The sequence below is a fragment of the Myodes glareolus genome, chromosome 14 (assembly GCF_982192425.1).
Source record: "Myodes glareolus chromosome 14, mMyoGla1.1, whole genome shotgun sequence".
NCBI lineage: Eukaryota > Metazoa > Chordata > Mammalia > Rodentia > Cricetidae > Myodes > Myodes glareolus.
The window spans coordinates 11,742,090-11,762,911 of record NC_142039.1 but is presented as its reverse complement, the minus strand read 5'-3'; the positions used below and the strand labels follow the sequence as shown (position 1 = coordinate 11,762,911).

The window sequence follows — 20,822 nt, the reverse complement described above, 5'->3', positions numbered from 1 at the left end:
TATATGAAAGAGGTTAAATGACATAAAAATGAAGACAGAAAATCTTTAGGTAAGTGCACAGCTTTATTGTAGTCCCCAAGTTTGTGTATTTGTTCTTTGTTAAGTTTTTCTTTCAGTAGATAACAAGATCATAAAACTCTACACAGGGTTATAAACATCCATGTTCACCCAGCTTCAGTGGTGTAATTACTTAAGTTAAATATTTTCCAAAGTCCTTCCCCTGAAAGAGCGAGTTACTGCCAGGGAAGGCATCTGCTCAGAATTGTATTAGAGTTTCAGAGTCACACTCACAGGAAAGAAATCTGGAAAACAGAGAGAGAAAAGAAAGCGTCTAGTTATGAGCTAGTTATGAACTGTTGTCTTGTACGTGACTGAATGCATCCCCAACACCAAGGGATGTTCCAGGCTGTCCTGTTGGTGTTCCCAATGAAAGGACCTTTTTGTTTCCTTTGGACTGCCTGCCTTTTCATTTCCCCATTATGTCAGCGAGGAGCCCAAGCCTTTTTGTGCAGTAATGGAGTCTCTTTGCCGTCTGATCATGTGTGTGACTTCACAGACCATTGTGGGGACAACAGTGATGAGCAGCAATGTAAGTGTCATCTATCCTTCCCCAAGTCCTGTTTCTTGTCTCTTCTTAGACTGAGGCTCCTGAGGAGTCATGGACTCCAGCTAGGTTCCTATGCAAGTATGCACTTATTTCAGAAGTAATAATAAATATGGTTTCTGTATAAAATTATTACAATATCTATCACATCGCTGCAATTTTAATTAGATGGAAAGGGTTTTAAAATAGCTTTTGTATTTATAAAGAAGTCGTAAACAGAAATTTAGCTTTAGTGTTTGACTAGTGAAGCAAAATTTCAAAGAAACTCATTAGTTCAGTTGCAAAATGCTAGGATGGAAATTATGAGCTAAAGTCTAGATTTAATATGGAAATGAATTTTAGTTTGGATGAGAGACTTTATTCTCACTTATGGTACACTACTGCCAAATGACTTAATATGCATAGCAGAATGTCTGCTTGTCCATTTTACTACAGAACAGTTGAGACTGTGGTGGGCATTAAAGTCTGGGGTGAACTATTTGTTGATTGTGTGAAGTTGAATCTTTGTTTTATTATTAATGATCTTAAAATGAGAGAACGCCCTAAACGGGTGGCGCATGCTCCATTGCTTACTGGAATAGTGTTAACGACAGGAAGTAACTTATCGGAGGAGGATGCAGAGGGCGACATGTATGCATCTGGTGTTTCCACTACAATATACAATCTTGAAGGAACACCGTACAGTGCATGTGGAGACTGATATCATTCTTTTATACAATCTCCTTTTGCAAATGATGTTTTTACAAAATTGTGACATTTTTGTTGTTGGTCATACAACCGTTGATGCAATTATCAGAACCACAGATTTTTATTATTGCCTATTACATAATTCAAATTTCCATTTTCTAATTTTATTCAGCTAAAGTGGCATTCAGTGCTTGTAAAATTTATTGCTTTCTTTGGGGAATAAACATCTCTATATTTCTTCTTACCACTGCCTTCCTTTTATATAGTTGGTCATAATTACATCAAAAAATAAGAAAAAGATTACTGAACAGTTTTTCTTCTGAAGAAGAGGTGATGATTTTTCTCCTAGTTTGGGATTTTCATCTGATCGTATCTAGTAACTATTAAACACAGAGAGCAACCAAGGACAAGGATCCATTTGTATCTGTCCAATTTTCCCAGTGAGGTTAAATATGGATATGCTGCCCCCTGCTCAGGTCTGTCTGCGAAGCCCTTCTTGCCCTCAATGGGCAGCAGAGAGGAACCACTCTGTTGGCTTGACAGGAAGTGCAATGTCCCTCTATGATTAATCTCTCTGAAGCTTTCCTTGGACCTGGTGCCGTGATATCGTGGATGGTCTTGCGTTGGGGGAAAGTTAGTGTGAGAGGAAGAGGGAGAAAGCTGTTGAGTGGGACAAGTCTCTGCTGTACGGAAAGTTTGAATAAGCCAATCTCCGAGAACGGCAGTTCATGGGTCTCTCTAGTAACCACATTTCATTTTAAATGTTTAAATTGGGAAGTTGCCTTTGGCTTTTTTGCTTTTTATTGTCATTTTCCGCAAACTTTCTACTTTGATATTCTATTTAAAATGTGGACAAGGAACTGGAGACAAAAGTGAGAGACATTTTAAAGTGTTAGGTATTTTTTTTTTGTACACAACACTAGGGGGAGAATATTGTGAAGGGATGATGGATAAACAATTTCTCTCACAAAAAACTTGTGATGCTAAGCTTAGTTTGGCTTAACAAATTAACTTTATAGTGATGGTACGGTAGCTATGTTGAAATAAATATCAGTCTATGCATCCTTTAACATCCAATTCACGTGACCTTTAAAAAAATAGATCAGCATGTAAGGCTTTGAGACTTTTCTTAATAAAACCGGAAGAAGTAAAGTTGAATATCACTTGCCACTGATGTCATTCATATGTTTTGAAAATATTTTTGTTCTCATTTTACATCATACTCATATTTAAACAATTTAAATTGTTTCAAAATTTCACAGATAAATATATGGTGCTTTCATTACTTTTCCTTAGGTATATGTATTTAGGGCTGCCTGCTTAGTGGTGGGAAAACTATCAGCAAGCTGGAGAAAATCGATTCTCCCTTTCAGTAGTGATGAGCTGCTGTAGTTCATCACCTAGGGCTGGGGCCTTGTGAATTTCCCTCTGTATATGCTAGCATGTTCACTGGTGTGGTCTTGTGAGGTCTAGTGAAAATAATCATATTGTTGAGTGTTCATGGGTGCAGCATCTCACTGTTGTTGACAGCAATGCTATATGCATATAGTAGAATATGATTATATCAATAAATTGGCATATCTAATCACCTCTCTCATTTTTGTAATAAAACACTTGATTTTCCCTTTCTGTTATACTGAAATAGAAATCATTAATTACAGTCATCTTATCGTGCAGAAGATCTAAAATTTACTCCTTCTCTGACTGAAACTTATACCCTATGAGTAATAACATCCTATCCTAATCCCAGATTCTAGTAATGTCATTTTCTCAGAGTTCAAAATGTTTAGATTCCATGTATAAGTAACTCTCTGAGATAGTTCTTCTCCTATGGCTGGCATAATTCAGTTAGCATAATCTTAAGTTTTATTCTAGCTTAGGAATTCTGTTGCAAATGACATAAATTTCTTTTGTAAGTCTGAATAGAGTTTCATGGTGTATGCATCATATATTCTTCATCTATTCATCCATTATTAGGTGTTTATTTGACTAATGTGCGATAATAGTGAGATGAGAACATTCTTTTCACACATTAATTTAAATTATTTATATGCATACATGAGTAACATTTCCAAACTATATGGTCATTGTATTTTTAGTTTTATAGTAAATTTTAATTTTAATGACAGTTGTACTAATTTGCATCCCCCTCAGAAATGTATATATTTTCCCTTTTCTTCCTGTTTATGCTAACACTTCTCTTTTACCTGTTTATTTTCTTTTCTATGGTAAATAAGAACTGAACCATGGGAATGATAGACAAACACTCTATCACAGATTTACACCCATAGCCCCTTTCTATATTTTAGTTTTGAGAAAGGACCTCCCTCCATTGTCTAGGCTGACCTTGAATTTGTGATTCTTGAACCTCAACCTCTTCCTTAGTACCTAGAATTACAGACTTGCAGTACTAGGCTAGCTCCTTTATCCTATCTTTTCATAACATCCAATCCCAACAGGCACGAAATAGCAACCCTCTGTAATCTTACTTTGCATTCACTTTGCTAAGTGAGAAATGTCTTTTTAGATCCTTTGCCAATTTTCAAATTGCCTTTCTCTTTCGCTGTTGAGTTATTTGAGTTCCTCAGTTATTTTGGATATTCTTTTTACATGTCATGTGATGGGCACCTTTTATTCCCACTGTGAAGATTGTTTCTTCACTTTATTAATTGCTTCATTTGCTATGTAGAAACTTTTTAGCTTTTTAGCTTGAAGCAATTCTTTTTGTACATTATTGCTTTTGTTGTTTGTCTTATGGGAGTCATATCCCCATAAATTGTTTGAAATCATCATTTTAGTGTATTAGTTCTCCTAATTTGGGATTGTTTTGTTGTTCTTTTTTTTATTTCCTTGATATACAATGGTAGATTTTTAACTTGAAATCAATAGTGTGTGTGTGTACATGTGTGTATGTGTGTGCATTTGTATGTGTATACATGTGAATGCATGTCTGTGTGATAGTGCTTGTGATGTATATATGTATGGGTGTCGAGGTCAGAGGTTGATGCCTGTTGCAAAAAGGAAGAGTAAGCAGCTTTTCGTCCCGCCCAGCTCCCGGCCGCCCAGCTAGCTTTACCCGAAATAATCACACGGAAACTGTATTCATTTAAATACTGCCTGGCCCATTACATTCAGCCTCTTATTGGCTATCTCTCACATATTGATTCAACCCATTTCTAATGATCTGTATGTCATCACGAGGTTGTAGTTTACCAGGAAAGATTCAGCATGCCTGACCTGACAGCTGGCTGCATGGCATCGGCTCTCTGCCTCTGCTTCTTTCTCCAAGCATTCTGTTCCGTCTACTCCGCCTATCTAAGCTGCTGTCCTATCAAATACCGAGTCAGTTTCTTTTTATTTTTTATTTTTTATATTTATTTATTTATTTTTTCAAAGTTTATTAAATTATGAAAGTTTCCATTTCCACCCCTCCTCCCAACACCCTCCCACCCCCACCCAACACTCACTCTCCATCCCTAAGAGCAATCAGGGTTTCCTGCCCTGTGGGAAGTTCAAATTCCTTCCCCCTCCCTCCAGGTCCAGGAAGGTGAGTATCCAAACAGACTGGATCCCAAAAATCCAGTATATGCAGAGGAAACAAGTCCCAGTGTCATTGTTAATGGCTTTTCAGAAAGACCCCGGGCCAGCCACATTCAGAGAATCCAGCTACATCCAGAGAATCTGGTTGGATCACGTGCTCGTTCAGTCCTAGTCCAACTGGCCTTGGTGAACTCTCATTAGATCAGTCCCCTTGTATCAGTGGGTGATCGCACCCCTCGCAGTCCTGATTTCCTTTTTCATGTTCTTCCTCCTTCTGCTCCTCATTTGGACCTTGAGGGGCTCAGTCCGGTGCTCCAATGTGAGTCTCCATCTGTATTGCCATCCATCGTTGGATGAAGGTTCCCTCTGGTCTTGCCTTCTTTGCTCACGTTCACTTTCCTTCTGCTTCTCGTTTGGACCTAGGGAGTTAAGTCCAGTGTTCCAATGTGGGTCTCTGTCTCTATCTCCATCCATTGCCAGATGAAGGTTCTGGCACTCTTGTCGATTTCCAATCTCGAGGAGGATAACTACATGATTTTCTTCAGGTTCACCTTCTTATTTAGCTTCTCTAGGATCACGAATAATAGGCTCAAAGCCCTTTAATTATGGTTAGAATGCACTTATGAGTGAATACATACCATATTCCTCTTTTTGGGTCTGGCTTACCTCACTCAGTAAAGCGTTTTCTATTTCCATCCATTTGCATGCAAAATTCAAATTGTCATTGTGTTTTACTGCTGAGTAAAACTCTAATGTGTATATATTCCACACTTTCTTTAACCATTCTTCTATTGAGGGGCACCTAGGTTGTTTCCAGGTTCTGGCTATTACAAATAGTGCTGCTATGAACATAGTTGAACAAATGCTTTTGTGGTATGATAGGGCATCTCTTGGGTATATTCCCAAGAGTGGAATTGCTGGTTCTTGAGGGAGGTTGACTCTCAGTTTCCTGAGAAACCGCCACACTGATTTCCATAGTGGCTACACAAGTTTGCATTCCCAACAACAATGGATGAGAGTTCCCCTCTCTCCACATCCTCTCCAGCATAGGCTATCACTGGTGTTTTTGACTTTAGCTAATCTGACCGGTGTAAAATGGTATCTCATAGTTGTTTTGATTTGCATTTCCCTGATCGCTAAGGATGTTGAGCATGACCTTAAGTGTCTTTGGCCATTCGAAGTTCTTCTGTTGAGAATTCTCTGTTCAGATCAGCACCCCATTTTTTAATTGGGTTAATTAGAGTTTTAGTGTGTAGTTTCTTGAGTACTTTGTATATTTTGGAGATCAGGCCTTTATCTGATGAGGGGTTGGTGAAGATCTTCTCCCAGTCAGAAGGTAGCCCTTTTGTCTTACTGACGGTGTCCTTTGCTTTACAGAAGCTTCTCAGTTTCAGGAGGTCCCATTTATTCATTGATTCTCTTATTGTCTGTGCTACTGGGGTTCTACCTAGGAAGTGGCCTCCTGTGCCTATATCTTGTAGACTACTTCCCACTTTCTCTTCTATCAGGTTCAAAGTGGTCAGATTAATGTTGAGGTCTTTAATCCATTTGGACTTGATTTTTGTGCATGGTGATAGATATGGATCTACTTTCATTCTTCTACAGGTTGAAATCCAGTTATGCCAGCACCATTTGTTAAAGATGCTTTCCTTCTTCCATTGCAAACCTTTAGCCCCCTTGTCGAAAATCAAGTGTTCATAGGTTTGTGGGTTAATATCTGGGTCTTCTATTCGATTCCATAGGTCGGCTTCTCTGTTCTTATGCCAGTACCAAGCTGTTTTCACTACTGTTGCTCTGTAATAGAGTTTGAAGTCAGGGATGGTTATACCTCCAGAAGTTCCTTTATTATATAAGATTTTTTTGGCTATCCTGGGTTTTTTGTTTTTCCATATAAAATTAATTATTATTCTCTCAAGATCTGTGAAGAAGTTTGATCGGATTTTGATGGGGATTGCATTGAATCTATAGATTGCTCTTGGTAGAATTGCCATTTTTACTATGTTGATCCTCCCAATCCAAGAACAAGGGAGATCTTTCCATTTTCTGGTATCCTCCTCAATTTCTTTCTTCAAAGACTTAAAGTTCTTGTCAAATAGGTCTTTCACTTCCTTGGTCAGAGTTATCCCAAGATATTTTATGCTATTTGTGGCTATCATGAAAGGTGAACTTTCTCTGATTTCCCTCCCTGCTTCTTTATCCATTGTGTATAGGAGGGCCACTGATTTTTTGGAGTTGATCTTGTACCCTGCCACATTACTAAAGTTGTTTATCAGCTGTAGGAGTTCTTTGGTAGAGTTTTGGGGGTCGCTCATGTATACTATCATATCGTCTGCAAATAACGAGAGTTTAACTTCTTTCTTTCCCATTCGAATCCCCTTGATATCCTTATATTGTCGTATTGCTATTGCTAGAACTTCTAACACTATATTGAAGAGATATGGGGAGAGTGGACAGCCTTGTCTTGTTCCTGATTTCAATGGAATGGCTTTGAGTTTCTCTCCATACGGTTTGATGTTAGCTGTCGGCTTGCTGTAAATAGCTTTTATTATATTTAGGTATGATCCTTGTATCCCCAATCTCTTCAACACTTTTATCATAAAGAAATGTTGAATTTTGTCAAATGCTTTTTCAGCATCTAACAAGATGATCATATGGTTTTTTTCTTTCAGTTTATTTATATGATGGATTACATTGATAGATTTGCGTATGTTGAACCAGCCCTGCATCTCTGGAATGAAGCCTACTTGATCATAATGGATAATTTTTCTAATGTATTCTTGGATTCGGTTTGCCAAGATTTTGTTGAGAATTTTTGTGTCAATGTTCATGAGTGAGATTGGCCTGTAATTCTCTTTCTTGGTTGTGTCTTTATGTGGTTTTGGTATCAGGGTAACTGTAGCTTCATAAAAAGAGTTTGGCAATGACTCTTCTGTTTCTATATTGTGAAATACCTTAAGGAGTAAAGGTATCAGGTCTTCTTGGATGTTCTGGTAGAATTCTGCATTGAAACCATCTGGCCCTAGGCTTTTTTTGGTAGGGAGGTTTTTGATAATAGCTTCTAATTCTTCACGACTGACAGGTTTATTTAGATTGTTCACCTGGTCTTGATTTAACTTTGGTAAATGGTATTTATCTAAAAACCAATCCATTTCTTTAACATTTTCCAACTTTGTGGCATATAAACTTTCGTAGTAAGATCTAATGATTCTCTGAATTTCCTCTGTGTCTGTGGTTATGTCCCCCTTTTCATTTCTGATCTTATTAATTTGAGTGTTCTCTCTCTGCCGTTTGATTAGTTTGGCTAGGGGTTTGTCAATCTTGTTGTTTTTCTCCAAGAACAAACTTTTTGTTTCATTGATTTTTTTGGATTGTTTTCTGTGTTTCTATTTTGTTGATTTCAGCCATCAGTTTGATTATTTCCAGTCTTCTACTCCTCTTGGGAGAGTCTGCTTCTTTTTTTTCCAGAGCTTTCAGGTGTGCTGTTAAGTCTCCAATATGTGCTTTCTCCGTTTTCTTTAATTGGGCACTTAGTGCTATGAACTTTCCTCTTAGCACTGCTTTCATAGTGTCCCATAGGTTTGAGTATGTTGTGTCTTTATTTTCATTAAATTCAAGGAAGACTTTAATTTCTTTCTTTATTTCTTCCTTGACCCAGGGATGATTCAGTATTTGACTGTTCAACTTCCACACATTTGTAGGCTTTCTGGTGTTCGAATTGTTATTGAATTCTAACTTTATTCCATGGTGATTCGACAAGACACAGGTGGTTACTAATATTTTTTTGTATCTGTGGAAGTTTGCTTTGTTACCGAGTATGTGGTCAATTTTCGAGAAGGTTCCATGAGCTGCAGAGAAGAAGGTATATTCTTTCCTATTTGGGTGGAATGTTCTATAGATATCTGTTAAGTCCATTTGATTCAATACCTCCAATAATTCTCTTATTTCTCTGCTAGGTTTCTGTCTGATTGACCTGTCCATTGGTGAGAGAGGAGTGTTGAAGTCTCCTACTCTTAGTGTGTGTGGTTTGATGACTGCCTTGAGTTCTAGAAGTGTTTCTTTTACATAAGTAGGAGGCTTTATATTAGGGGCATATTCAGGATTGAGACTTCCTCCTGGTGAATTGTTCCTGTTATGAGTATAAAATGTCCATCTCCATCTCTTCTGATTGATTTTAGTTTGAAGTCAATTTTATTGGAAATTAGAATGGCTATACCTGCTTGTTTCTTACGTCCGTTTGCTTGAAAAATCTTTTCACAACCCTTTACTCTGAGTAGATGTCTGTCTTTGTGGTTGAGGTGTGTTTCTTTAAACAGCAGAATGTTGGATCCTGTTTTCGTATCCAATCTCTTAGTCTGTGCCTTTTTATAGGTGAATTGAGTCCATTAATATTAAGTGATATTAATGACCAGTGGTTGTTGACTCCGGTTAATATTATTTTTTGTTTGTTTGTTTAATAGAATTTGTATATGTCCCTTCTTTGAGTTAAGCTCGTGAAGGGTCGCTAGATGTCTGAGTTATTGTAGGCAGTGTTGGCAATGTTGGATTCCTTGGGTTGTGATTTTCCTTCTATTACTTTCTGTAATGCTGGGTTTGTGGCTACGAATTGTTTAAATTTGTTCTTATCCTGGAATATTTTGTTTTCTCCATTGATAGTGAATGATACCTTGGCTGGGTATAGTAGTCTGGGTTTGCATCCATGGTCTCTTAGTTTCTGCAGTACCTCTATCCAGGATCTTCTGTCTTTCATTGTTTCCATAGAGAAGTCCAGTGTAAGCCTGATAGGTTTACCTTTAAAAGTTACTTGACCTTTTTTCTTTGCAGCTCCTAATATTCTTTCTTTAATCTGTATGTTTTGTGTTTTGATTATTATATGGCGAGGGGATGTTTTTTTTTTTTTGATCCAATCTATTCGGTGTTCTGTATGCTTCTTGAACCTTCATAGGAATATCATTCTTTAGATTGGGAAAGTTTTCTTCTATAATTTTGTTGAATATATTTTCTGGGCCTTTGATCTGCAGTTCTTCTCCTTCTTCAATCCCTATTATTCTTAGATTTGGTTTCTTTTATTGTGTCCCAGATTTCTTGAATGTTTTGTGAAGAGAATTTGTTGGATTTGCTGTTTTCTTTGACCAGAGTGTTTACTTTCTCTATTGTATTTTCAGAATCTGAGATTCGTTCTTCTATCTCTTGTATTCTATTGGTTATGCTTGATTCTTTTGTCTCCGTTCGTTTTCCTAGGTTTTCCATATCCAGCCGGTACTCGGTTTGTGTTTTCTTCATTGCCTCCATTTCAGTTTTCAATTCTTGAACTGTTTCTTTTACCTGCTTGATTGTTTTTTCTTGGTTTCTCACGGTATCATTCACGGATTTACTTATTTCTTCAAACTTTTTGTTATACTTCTCATCCAATTCTTTAAGGGAGTTATTCATATCCTGTTTAAGGGACTCTATTGCTTTTATAATGGCACTTTTTCCCACTTCTTCTGGATTAAGGTGTTCAAGTCCTTCTATTGTAGGGTCCTTGGGATCTGTTTTTTTCATGTTGTTTTTCAGATTATTGGATGAGGTCTTGCCTTGGCATCTGCCCATCTCTTCCTTCAAATGCTCTCTATTGGATCTTCTGGTACCGGGTCAGGTTCCCTGGATGGAAGCTGGGATGGCAGGCAGGAGAGCTTAGCAGGGTGAAGCCAGCACTGCAGAGTGACCTGGGAGTTTATGGGGTTGGGGAATGTCTGAGCTCCTCCTCGCCGGGCACCTGCTGCTGCGAGCCAGGAGCAAACTCCCAGTTTCTTTATTAACCAATGAAAGTAACACATAGACAGAGATTCAGCATGTCTGACCTGGCAGCTTCATGGCAGGCAACTCTCTTGATTCTGCTTTCTTCACAGAATTCAGTTCTGTCTTCCCCGCCTACCTATGTTCTGACATATCAGGTCAGGCAGTTTTCATTATTAATTAACCAATGAAAACAACAGAAATACAGATGGCCCCTCGCCATCAGATGCCAGGTGTCTTTCTCAATTTTCTACATCCTTCTTTTTGAGATGGTAATTCTCTCTGAAACTGAAACTCACCACTTGGCTAGGCTGACTGGCCAGTGAGCACCAGAGACCCTCCTGTGTCTTCTAGAGCTGGGACTGTAAGCATTCATTGCTGTGCCTGGCTTTTATTTTGACACTGGGGATCTGATACAGATCTCCACACTTGCACAGCAAGCACTTTATCCATTGAGCCATCTCCCCAGCTGCAAATCTTGGATGTTTATAAACAGTCTCAATTTTCAAATATTTATGAAATTTCCAAGATCCCTCTTGCTGTTGATTTCAAGATTTATGCTATTATGACTTAAAAAGACACTTGAACTGATTTTCATAAATTTAAGTTTAATAACATTTATTTTGTAACATAACATAGGAGCTGAGAGCTTTTCTTTGCATGTATTTGACAAGTTTCATCATACTGTGTCTTTACACTGATACTTGAGAATATAGGAAAATGCCAGCTCTACTAGCATTGGAAGATGGGGATAGGTTTTTACCATTGAATCTAGCGCGGGATTCTGCTAGTATGTGGTCTAACTTTGGTGTCATATTGACCTTGGCCATTGCCTGTTCACTAATGTTAAATGGAACTGACCCAGTAAGACCCCCAGGCTGGATTTTATCTCATGCAACAATACCAACTGGGTTCTGTTATAGCCTTTGGAAGATCAGAATTTTAAGTTATTTTTCCAGTTGGACAAGAATATGCTTTGTAATTTGTCACTGAGCAAAGAAAACTCTGTATTGGGCAGTGAATATGAGCAACACGTCAGGGTCACTGCTTAGCCACTTGGGGAAGTCAGAGAATGCTACTCCAATTTGTTTATTTTTAGTTTTTATTCTATTTTTGAGATTAAAATATAATTAAATTATTTTCCCTTTCCCTTTCATCCCTCTAAAGCATTTTATATACCCCTTTTACTCTCTTATAAATGAATGGACTTTTTCATTAATTGATGTTATGTGCATATATATATATATATATATACATTGTTATATATATTTTATATATGCATTGTTTTATATATATATATATATTTGTAAATACAATGGATCTTTCCATGTTTAGGCTTAGATATGTTCTTGCCTTTAGGTCTATGGTAAACTTAATTAGAACATCAAGATTTGGAGCAGTCATGTTGCTAACTGATTGGGATGGGAAAGAGATTGAGATTCTCAGATGCTTATTCACTTATGCTGGGCTTCTGATCTTGGAATACCTCAAGGAGAAGATGTGACTGGGTGAGAAACATGACTGGGGACTCAAGTCTAGCAGATGTTGTGAGGAGGAGTGGCAGGCTGCATCCTGCCACCAGCTAGCTTAACACCCAAAACAACCACACAGAAATTGTATTAGTTAAATTACTGCCTGGCTCATTAGTTCTAGCCTCTTATTGGCTAACTCTCACATCTTGATTAACCCATTTCTATTAAATCTGTGTATCACCACGGGGCTGTGAATAACTGGCAAGATTCTAACCTACGTCCTTCTCAGGCCAGAGATTCATGGTGTCTGCATGACTCTGCTCTTCTTCCCAGAATTTTGTTCGCCTTCCCTGCCTACCTGAGTTCCGCCCTATCAACTAGGCCAAGGCAGTTTTTTTTTATTTAACCAACGAAAGCAACACAAATACAGAAGGACCTCCTACACCATTTCCTCTTTTTCTGCTTAAACAAAAAAGAAAGGCTTTCATTTTAACATAGTAAAATTACATATAACAAAACAGTTATTAGGAAGAATTACAGTTACAATATTTATATCTATTTTATCCTTTATCATACATTACATTTTTAAATAACTACACAATCACAATCCCTTAATCAAGATTAGAAATACATATAAGAAAATTGACCTTAAATTTCTATCAATAAACAAAGATTTATACCAAAGCAAATTACTCATATTTATATCATATCACCCTTTAAATGTAGAAAACATTTATAAACAATATTTGGGAATATGGGCACAGTTTTTTCTCTCCAAACTGCTTCCTGCTGTATGGGGTTACAGGTCTTTCATAGTGTATCCTGTTTGCTAGGTTCATCTCAGTCAGTCGTTGAGCAAAGTATTTTTTTGAGGGTGTTCACAGGAACCTTTCAGGAGGGCGGGGTCCATGAAACCATATTGGTCTAGAAGCAATCCACAGGGTCTCATTCTCTGTGAAAACAAAAGAAGAACCTCTTTTCCAAAGCATCATATCCTTAAACTGAAATTCTGAAGTATTAATACCTGTATAATATGCATGCTGCTTTAGTTTTGCCCATGCAATGAAATGTCTCTCTGTACTTAGAGCTCCTTTACAGTCAAAAAATTTAAAGTCAAAATAACACAATAACATACTATCTGTGTGTAATAGATTATCTGTGAATTTTCAATTTTTATATGGCTTATTTTTCATTATTTTTTTAACCTATGACTATCTGTCTCTGTCTCTTTAAAGACTTTACTCTTTTTTAAAGCATTAACTTTATTTTATGATTTTTAATACTCTTTTTCCTTTCTCTTTCATGCCTATGTACGTTTATCTAACATTATGACCCATTTAGAGGTCTTTTATGTCTGAATCTGTCCTATTGTGAATCTGTAATTCTTTACTGTCCAGGAACATTTTTGCTGTGTAGTTTTAAATTGCTAAGCACTTAAGAATCTAAGCTGTGACATTCCTAGGTCAAAAACAGGTACTGTGGGCTTGCCCTGCCCAGTCTTGTGCCTCGGAGCTGTGTGCACTATACCACTAGCATGGCGGAGCTGCTTGTGCCTCTGAGTCACTTGTGCCTCTGAGCTGAGACACGCAATGCCCTGGCTTCTAGGCACATCGTAGCACTTTACTCACAAACCCCATCTGAATGCTCTGTCTCCTGCAAGAGACTGTGGGGGTCGCTCCACGCCACGGGGTCAGCATCACCACCCACCTCCCATGAGTTCTATATTGTCCTAGGGGTTAAAACACAAGACGCACACGCACAGACAGAGTTTTCCAGTCATCCTCAAGAAGAGAATGCCCCATTTATTCAGCTTAATCTGGGGTTAATATACCCTTTTGTCCCAGTAAAGAAAAACTCCTCCCACCCAGAGGGGTCTGGGGAAACTGGTGCCTGTGAGAGCTTCTCCGCAGGCAGGTAGTCGAGGGTGCAAGGCAGTGTCAGACAGGTAAGATGGACCTTGGTGCCTGGGCTCTTCCAGGCATGTTGAGAAATTACCATTTTAAAGTGATACAGAGCACTAGGCTATCATACCAGGCTACAGCAGAGCAAGCACGGAACTTAGCAGGAAGCCTTAGCTGGTTAGCGTAAACATTTCTTGCATCCTGTGCTTTGGCCTCGAGGAACAGGGAAGACAGGGCCTCACAAGAGACAGAGGTTGTACTGGCAAAAAGCTGGCATTTTAAAACCGCCACGGCTTTTTTACTGTTGCGGCTGCTGTGTGAAGAAATTCTCTCTGTAGCACCCCATCAGAAAACTGCATAAAGTTGTGTTATTCTCTCTCTCTCTCTCTCTCTCTCTCTCTCTCTCTCTTTCTCTCTCTCTCTGTCTGTCTCTCTCTCTCCTTTTTAAGCCCTCTCAGGTTTTTAAATGGATTTAGTCCATCACGTTGGGTGCCAATCTGTTGTGAAGACAGACTTGCTAACTGAAGACCCGTGCAGCAGTGAGACTTGGCAACACGGTGCCTTTGTTGGGTGAAAGGGAGGGCAGCCTCTAGATCTGCACACAGCTTACTGATGCTTGGCAGTCTCGTTGAGAAGATGTTCCATTGCTTCCTATGTATTAAGACAAGAAAGATTCTTCCATGAAAGGTCCTTAAAGGCTGGAAAAGTTAGCTTCTCAGTCTCCTTAGCTCTGTGGGAACCTTCGGTTGCAGTGCTGGGCTGGCCTGGGTAACGGGTAACAGAGAGGGGAACCACTCCTCTTACCCTTCAACTGGGGGATTTCTCAGTTGGAGATTTTAAGACGGTATTTCCGCCTCACCCCAACGTCATTTATGTTTTATTTTTGGATATTTACTAAAAGAATGCTGTGATGAAAGTTGGAGTTTGATGCTGCCTCGTCTACCACCTTCCTGTCAACACTTAGATGCATCCTTTCTATGTTAATTGGTTTATTTCTTTTTAACAGCAGGTCCATGCGAATACACACAAAAATGTTATAGTTTCTTTACTAGCATTTGCTCGAAGTTATTTCCTGTACAAAGACTTTCGTTTGCTTGCTTTTTCTTAGCAATAAATTCCATGGAATTATTTTCTTACTATAACTTACATCTAACACAACCAGAAGCTAATAATAGAGTGGATTATTAATGGGGATTGGAGATATGGCCTTACAATGGTCTTCTCTAGCTGTAAATTTTCAGTTAACATAAAGTTCAGAAAAAACTCTTTAGATGGTATCTTTATGTATCTGCAGGTGACATTAACATTTTCTATACACACAGTAGTCTTTAGTTACATTTTATGATTCAAAATTGAAAGATGTATTCAGTTCGTCAGGCATTTTATTTTTCTTTCCTACTATGTATTATGCAAAGAGCATTTCTATCCATGTAAGTATTTTTGGAGTAGGAATTTATTTTCATATTTATAATTTAACATGAACTGTCATTATATTTTGAGGCTATAAGTGATTCTTTTTGCATTTTTTGCATCAAGGAGCAAGTTTTTCAAAACATAATTACTGTGCAAAATTATAAATGTATATGCAAAAAGTGGAAATTGTCTTAGAAGTGCAATTTTAAATCTAAGAGGTTTAACCAGGTAAGGTTAAGTATCAAAGTGTTTCTTCAATAGAATCAGAGCTAACTACTTTTAAGATTAATTGATTCTTTGAAATGCTGCAAAAACAGATGAAATGTGATGTGTTGTGTGGAATTTCCTTTGCTATTGCTTGAAAGCAAAGTGTTTCATGAAGCAGCTAATAGAACTATTTAACAGTTCAGCTGGTCCTGGTGACATGTCTTAATCTGTCAGCATGCTGCAATGCACACATAGACTGGGTGTCTTAAATAACAGATACTTATTTCTCATACCTGGAGCTGGGAAAGCCAAATGGAGGTGTTGGGTTCACTGTCAAATGGTGGTATTCTTCCTGGTTTGTAGACGGTTGTTGGATCTACATAGACAAACTTCTAACATCTCTCCTTGCTAGAGCTTGTGGTGTAACAAGGATTCCTCCTGTCAATCAGTTCCCATAATTTCTGCTTCCACAAGCCAGTGCTTTTAAGATCCAGCCCCTCAGTTCGAGGTGGAAGGCACACAAAAGTGCAGGGCACAGCAGCATTACACAACTAAACCAAATAATAGTAAGCACTGGAGGGTTGTGTAAAACAAATTAGAAAAATTATATCGTTTTCAGAGTCTTCTGAATGGTTTGCTTCAGTCACATGATCATGGTACATTTTCATGGAATCAATTTATATGTTAATTACATTCTAGTACAAAATTCAACAGAAGGAAGTTTGGGAACATGTCAAAGTATCGTCCAAGGTCACCTAGAAAATGACTAATAACAGCTAGGAAGGCAATAGGCAAAAGACTAATGGGAAATGCACTTTTTGTTATTGATGGAAAATATTTTCTTGAATAGGCTTATAGCAATGCATTCCGTAAATTACTCCGATATTATGAAAATCAATAATTAGAATTATGATTGTTAGAAATAATAAGAAGGGGATGTGAGAGGACCGAATGGGTGAAGCACTGGCCGCTAAGCCTGGTGGCCAGAGCCCAGTTCTGGGGCTCATATGGTAGAAGACGAGAACTGGCTTTGGCAAGTTACCCACTGATCTCTATACACATGCTATGGCAAGCACATGCCCACATATATGCACACAGGTAAGAAAATTTATCTCTACAAAATTTAAAGAACGAGAAATCATATCTGTAATATACTTAACACAGAATGGTGGCATCCTATTTGAGCTGAGAAATTGTGATCGTTAATAATTCCAGCTGATATGTGCTGGGTCCTTAGGAATGCCAAGCAACTCTAAGCACTTTCCTCTCAGGAATTGTAAGCAAATAGTAGGAGGTACTATGTTTCGAATTTTGCAGACAGGAAAAGGCAGCTCAATAAGGAAAGCTAGAACACCAAAACACACAGAGCTTTGCAATTTCCACCAAACTCGGATTCTGCAGCCTTTGTCACTAAATGCTGTCCAACACAGACTGCAGACTGTATGGCGGTCACAGATGCAGAGGGGGCTATTTTGTGACATTGATTTGATTTGTTCTATTTATAAAATATTTCTAAAGTTTAAACACTTTTTCTTCTTTGAATGATGTTTTTGTAATATTATATATTTGATATATTATATATATATATTATGATATGTATAATAATATATAATATTATTATCAAAAATTGCAAGAATATTCATACTTTCCCAGTAGCAATTTCACTTTTAGTAATTTTTATAAGAAGCAAACAAGTTTATATAAATATTATCCACCTCGCAACATTATCAATTATGATAAAGGTGTAGATCACCTACTGTTATATTTGGTTAATGTTTAAATAAATCATGAGATATCTATGCTGTAGTAATTGGTGCAAAAATTTGCCAATTTTTGTGTTATTTAAAATGAGAGAATGTACATGTTATATAATTACTAAACAATTATAATCAATTGCATGGGAATATCGTTGCATGGGAAGAGAATGTAGAAATGTCTGTACACTGGGATTACATTTGATTTTTCTTTTTTCTATATTTATGTTTCTAAAACACATTTTTATAATCATAATAAGACAGTATTTTTAGATTATTGAAGAAACAGCATTTTTATTAGCATTGCCTTTACTAAAAATGAGAACAAGGCAATGTTAGGCACATTGACCCAATTACAGAATTTCTTTTCTCATAAGTTTCTATTTGTTTTCCTCAAAAATACACACAAAAAAACGATGTTTGGTTCTCTTTCTTGTTGAAGTGTCTATGTGGAAGTCAGCATATAAAAGCATAGAATTTGGTGGTAAAGTAGTGTGTTATAGTTTTCTAGAAAAGGAGTCAATGTAGGAAGAAACACATTAGCATAACAGATGCACACCTGGCCTTGTCCATTCCTGCCTCCTCTTAGGACCTGGCACTCATCCTTTGCCACACTTGCACACATGGGTGAAAAGAAGTCTGCATTTTCCACTTTATTGGAGTAGAATGCCAGGACTCTCTCTTTGTGTGCACTGCTCAAGGCCATCATGTCTGCATGTCTTCCAGCACCCACAGCTTCTCCTGTCTGTGAGCGTCCTGTCCCGTGCTTGGTTGTCACTAATGGACTTCATACTGAGCAGTGACCACAGTCAAAATGTTCTCCTGTGCTCATGCTTATCTATGGGCTGGAGCTCAACTCCCCCTTGACTCCTGGCTGAACTACAGGAGACTTGCTCATCACACAGCCAACATGGTTCCCTATGTGGTTCCTAAAAACCAAATCTTTTGTATTCTCAAGCCTGAACCTCCAGTGTACCTCCTTCATTCCTGGTCCCATATCTCCTGGCTTTGCTTCAAACTGTAATTTTTTTCTCTCAAATATAATCATATGGCATTAAGTCTACACCTGCATCCTCCAGACCTCCCTTTGCTATTAGCAGCCTCAAACAATTTTCATGTAGTCATATTTGAAAAATGCTCAAATCTTCTTACATTTCTACTATGATTGTTTTAACTTTTTCAGAGACAATGGCCAGAGCAGAGTGATATTAGGAGATGAAAAGAATCAAAAGATACCTATTAAGTTTTCAAGATTTACCGCTAAAATCAGTTTCCTTGAATATTCTCAGAGACTTTATCTTGAAAGACTCAGATGATGGGACGAAAGACTAAGGTTCCATCTTCAGTGTCTTCAGATGGGTCATGCAGAATACAAACCTAGGTCTGACCATGTGCATAATGGGATAAAAAGACTTGAGGGAGAGTTGACCCAGTAGATCTGAATGATAAGTTTTGAGGGCCTGCAAAAATCATTTGATGAAAAAGTCATTACTTTTAAAGTTTTTTAATTTTATTTTATGTGCATAGGAGTTTTGCATTGTATGCATGTACATATTTGCACCACATGAATGCTTGTTGCCAGCAGAATCCCAAAGAGGACATCAAAGTTCTTGGAACTCGAGTTACATATGGCTGTGAGCTACCACTTTGGTGCTGGGAACTGAACCTGGGTCCTCTGCAAGGAGAGCAAGTACTTTTAACACTGAGTCATTTCTCCAGCCACAAAGTTTCTCTCTCTCTTTCTCTCTCTCTCTCTTTCTCTCTCTCTCTCTCTCTCTCTCTCTCTCTCTCACACACACACACACACACACACACACACACACACACACAGAGTGTGGGAGAGATGGAGAAAAAGGGAAAAAATGGGAGGGAGGGAGAGAGAGAGAGAGAGAGAGAGAGAGAGAGAGAGAGAGAGAGACTGTAATTCTTCCATCCAGCACAAGTATAACCATGGGGTATACCAGATAATGGAGTGGAGGGGTATGTGGGTATGTGGAGGGGAATGCGAGAACCACATTATGGAAATATTTATCTTTGGCTTCATTAGAGGCCACCAACAAAGACTATTCAGAATCATTTCTTAATTTTGAAAGTTGGAATATTCAGGTCTAAATCACAGTTTCTCTTTGCTAGACAAAATATTCAACTGATCCTCATTCTTGGATTTCAGAACCAAATGACCAAAGAGAGTTGAAATTTTTAGATTCATAGGGCTTTACTAAAACTATTGACAATATCCATAAAAACACTTAAAATTCACTCAGTTATTTATCAAACTTATAATTTTATGCAACCAAACTGGTCATTCTATGACAAATAACAATGTCAACTACTTTTTATTTTAGTGTACAGAATCACCAGTGTCACCCAGAATTAACATCCTTTGGATGTTAGGAGTGAGTGTAATAATCTTAAAGCTATTATCACAGAGAAATACTCTAAGACACTTGACTCCTATTATCAATGTGAAGAAAGTAAGATCGAAGGTCAGCAACCTGGATATATAGACATGTAATGACAACCCAACACTCTAAACTTGAATTCTGACTACTAATATGTTTTAAACAGGAATAGTTCCTTTCGTTTGAATGCTATTTAAAAATAATGTTTCAGTAAGTCTCATAGGATATCATAAAATAAAGCAAATTTTCTAAATAAATAACCCATTAGTTATAGCTGTTACAATATGTACACGACTCTGTGTTAGTCTAGGTTTCCTTTGAATAAAATTCAGAGAAAGCAAATCTGAAATGCATGGTGATATAACAAAGTAAAAAATAAACACCACAGGATAACATGCTTAAAAGGATAAGTCTTAGGCGATATGTATTTTCCGTAATATAAATTCATTGACGATAACAGTTATGCTTCCAATAACTATTAAGAAGAGAAAAATAAGCTTTTCTGACTTAAGCCTAGGAAAACTGTGAAATGTGATTTGCTTTTGATGTTTTCTACCTTAGCGTTTGTTTTGCTAGAGCTGTTCTTATTCTTACATTGTGTTCTTTCTTCTGAGAACATTATATTTTAATGATTTACGCAGACCACACTTTTCTGAATGCATCCCGAGTTCTGGGTTATCTGACACGCCCCACTTTTGTCAATATTAAAAGTTTATGACTTCTCATTTTCTCAGGAACATAACTGAAACCAACTTTCAAGATTTGATATTTTTATTCTGTTGTTAAAGATTGATTCTATGAGAGATTCTTCAGAATTTCCTTAATGATCAAATTGAGGGCTGTGCAAGCTGACTCACAAGATAATTAGGAATTCCAGGAAACCTTTAAAACACAACATGGAATCATTCTCCCTCTTTGACAAGTGGAGGTTTGACCTTAGGGTTCATAAAAGTAAAAGCAAAAAGACGAGTTTCAGAAGTTGAAAAGAACACACAGGAATTTGACAAAATGCCTGTGTACTTGCTGGTCATTATGTGGTTTAAATGTGCTTTAACCCACACAATGTG

The 20,822-nt window shown here is 37.6% G+C and overlaps 1 protein-coding gene across 3 annotated transcripts in view; it reads left to right on the top strand.

Moving 5' to 3' along the window:
* Positions 1-241: 241 nt before the first annotated feature.
* Malrd1 (MAM and LDL receptor class A domain containing 1) overlaps positions 242-20,822 on the top strand; it is a 614,092-nt gene continuing 593,511 nt past the window's right edge. For all 3 annotated transcript variants that reach the window (XM_087896346.1, XM_087896345.1, XM_087896344.1), the window contains exon 1: positions 242-589. In XM_087896346.1, the coding sequence (XP_087752472.1) occupies positions 376-589 (214 nt within the window). In that variant the 5' untranslated portion in view covers positions 242-375. The remainder of the gene's footprint in view (positions 590-20,822) is intronic.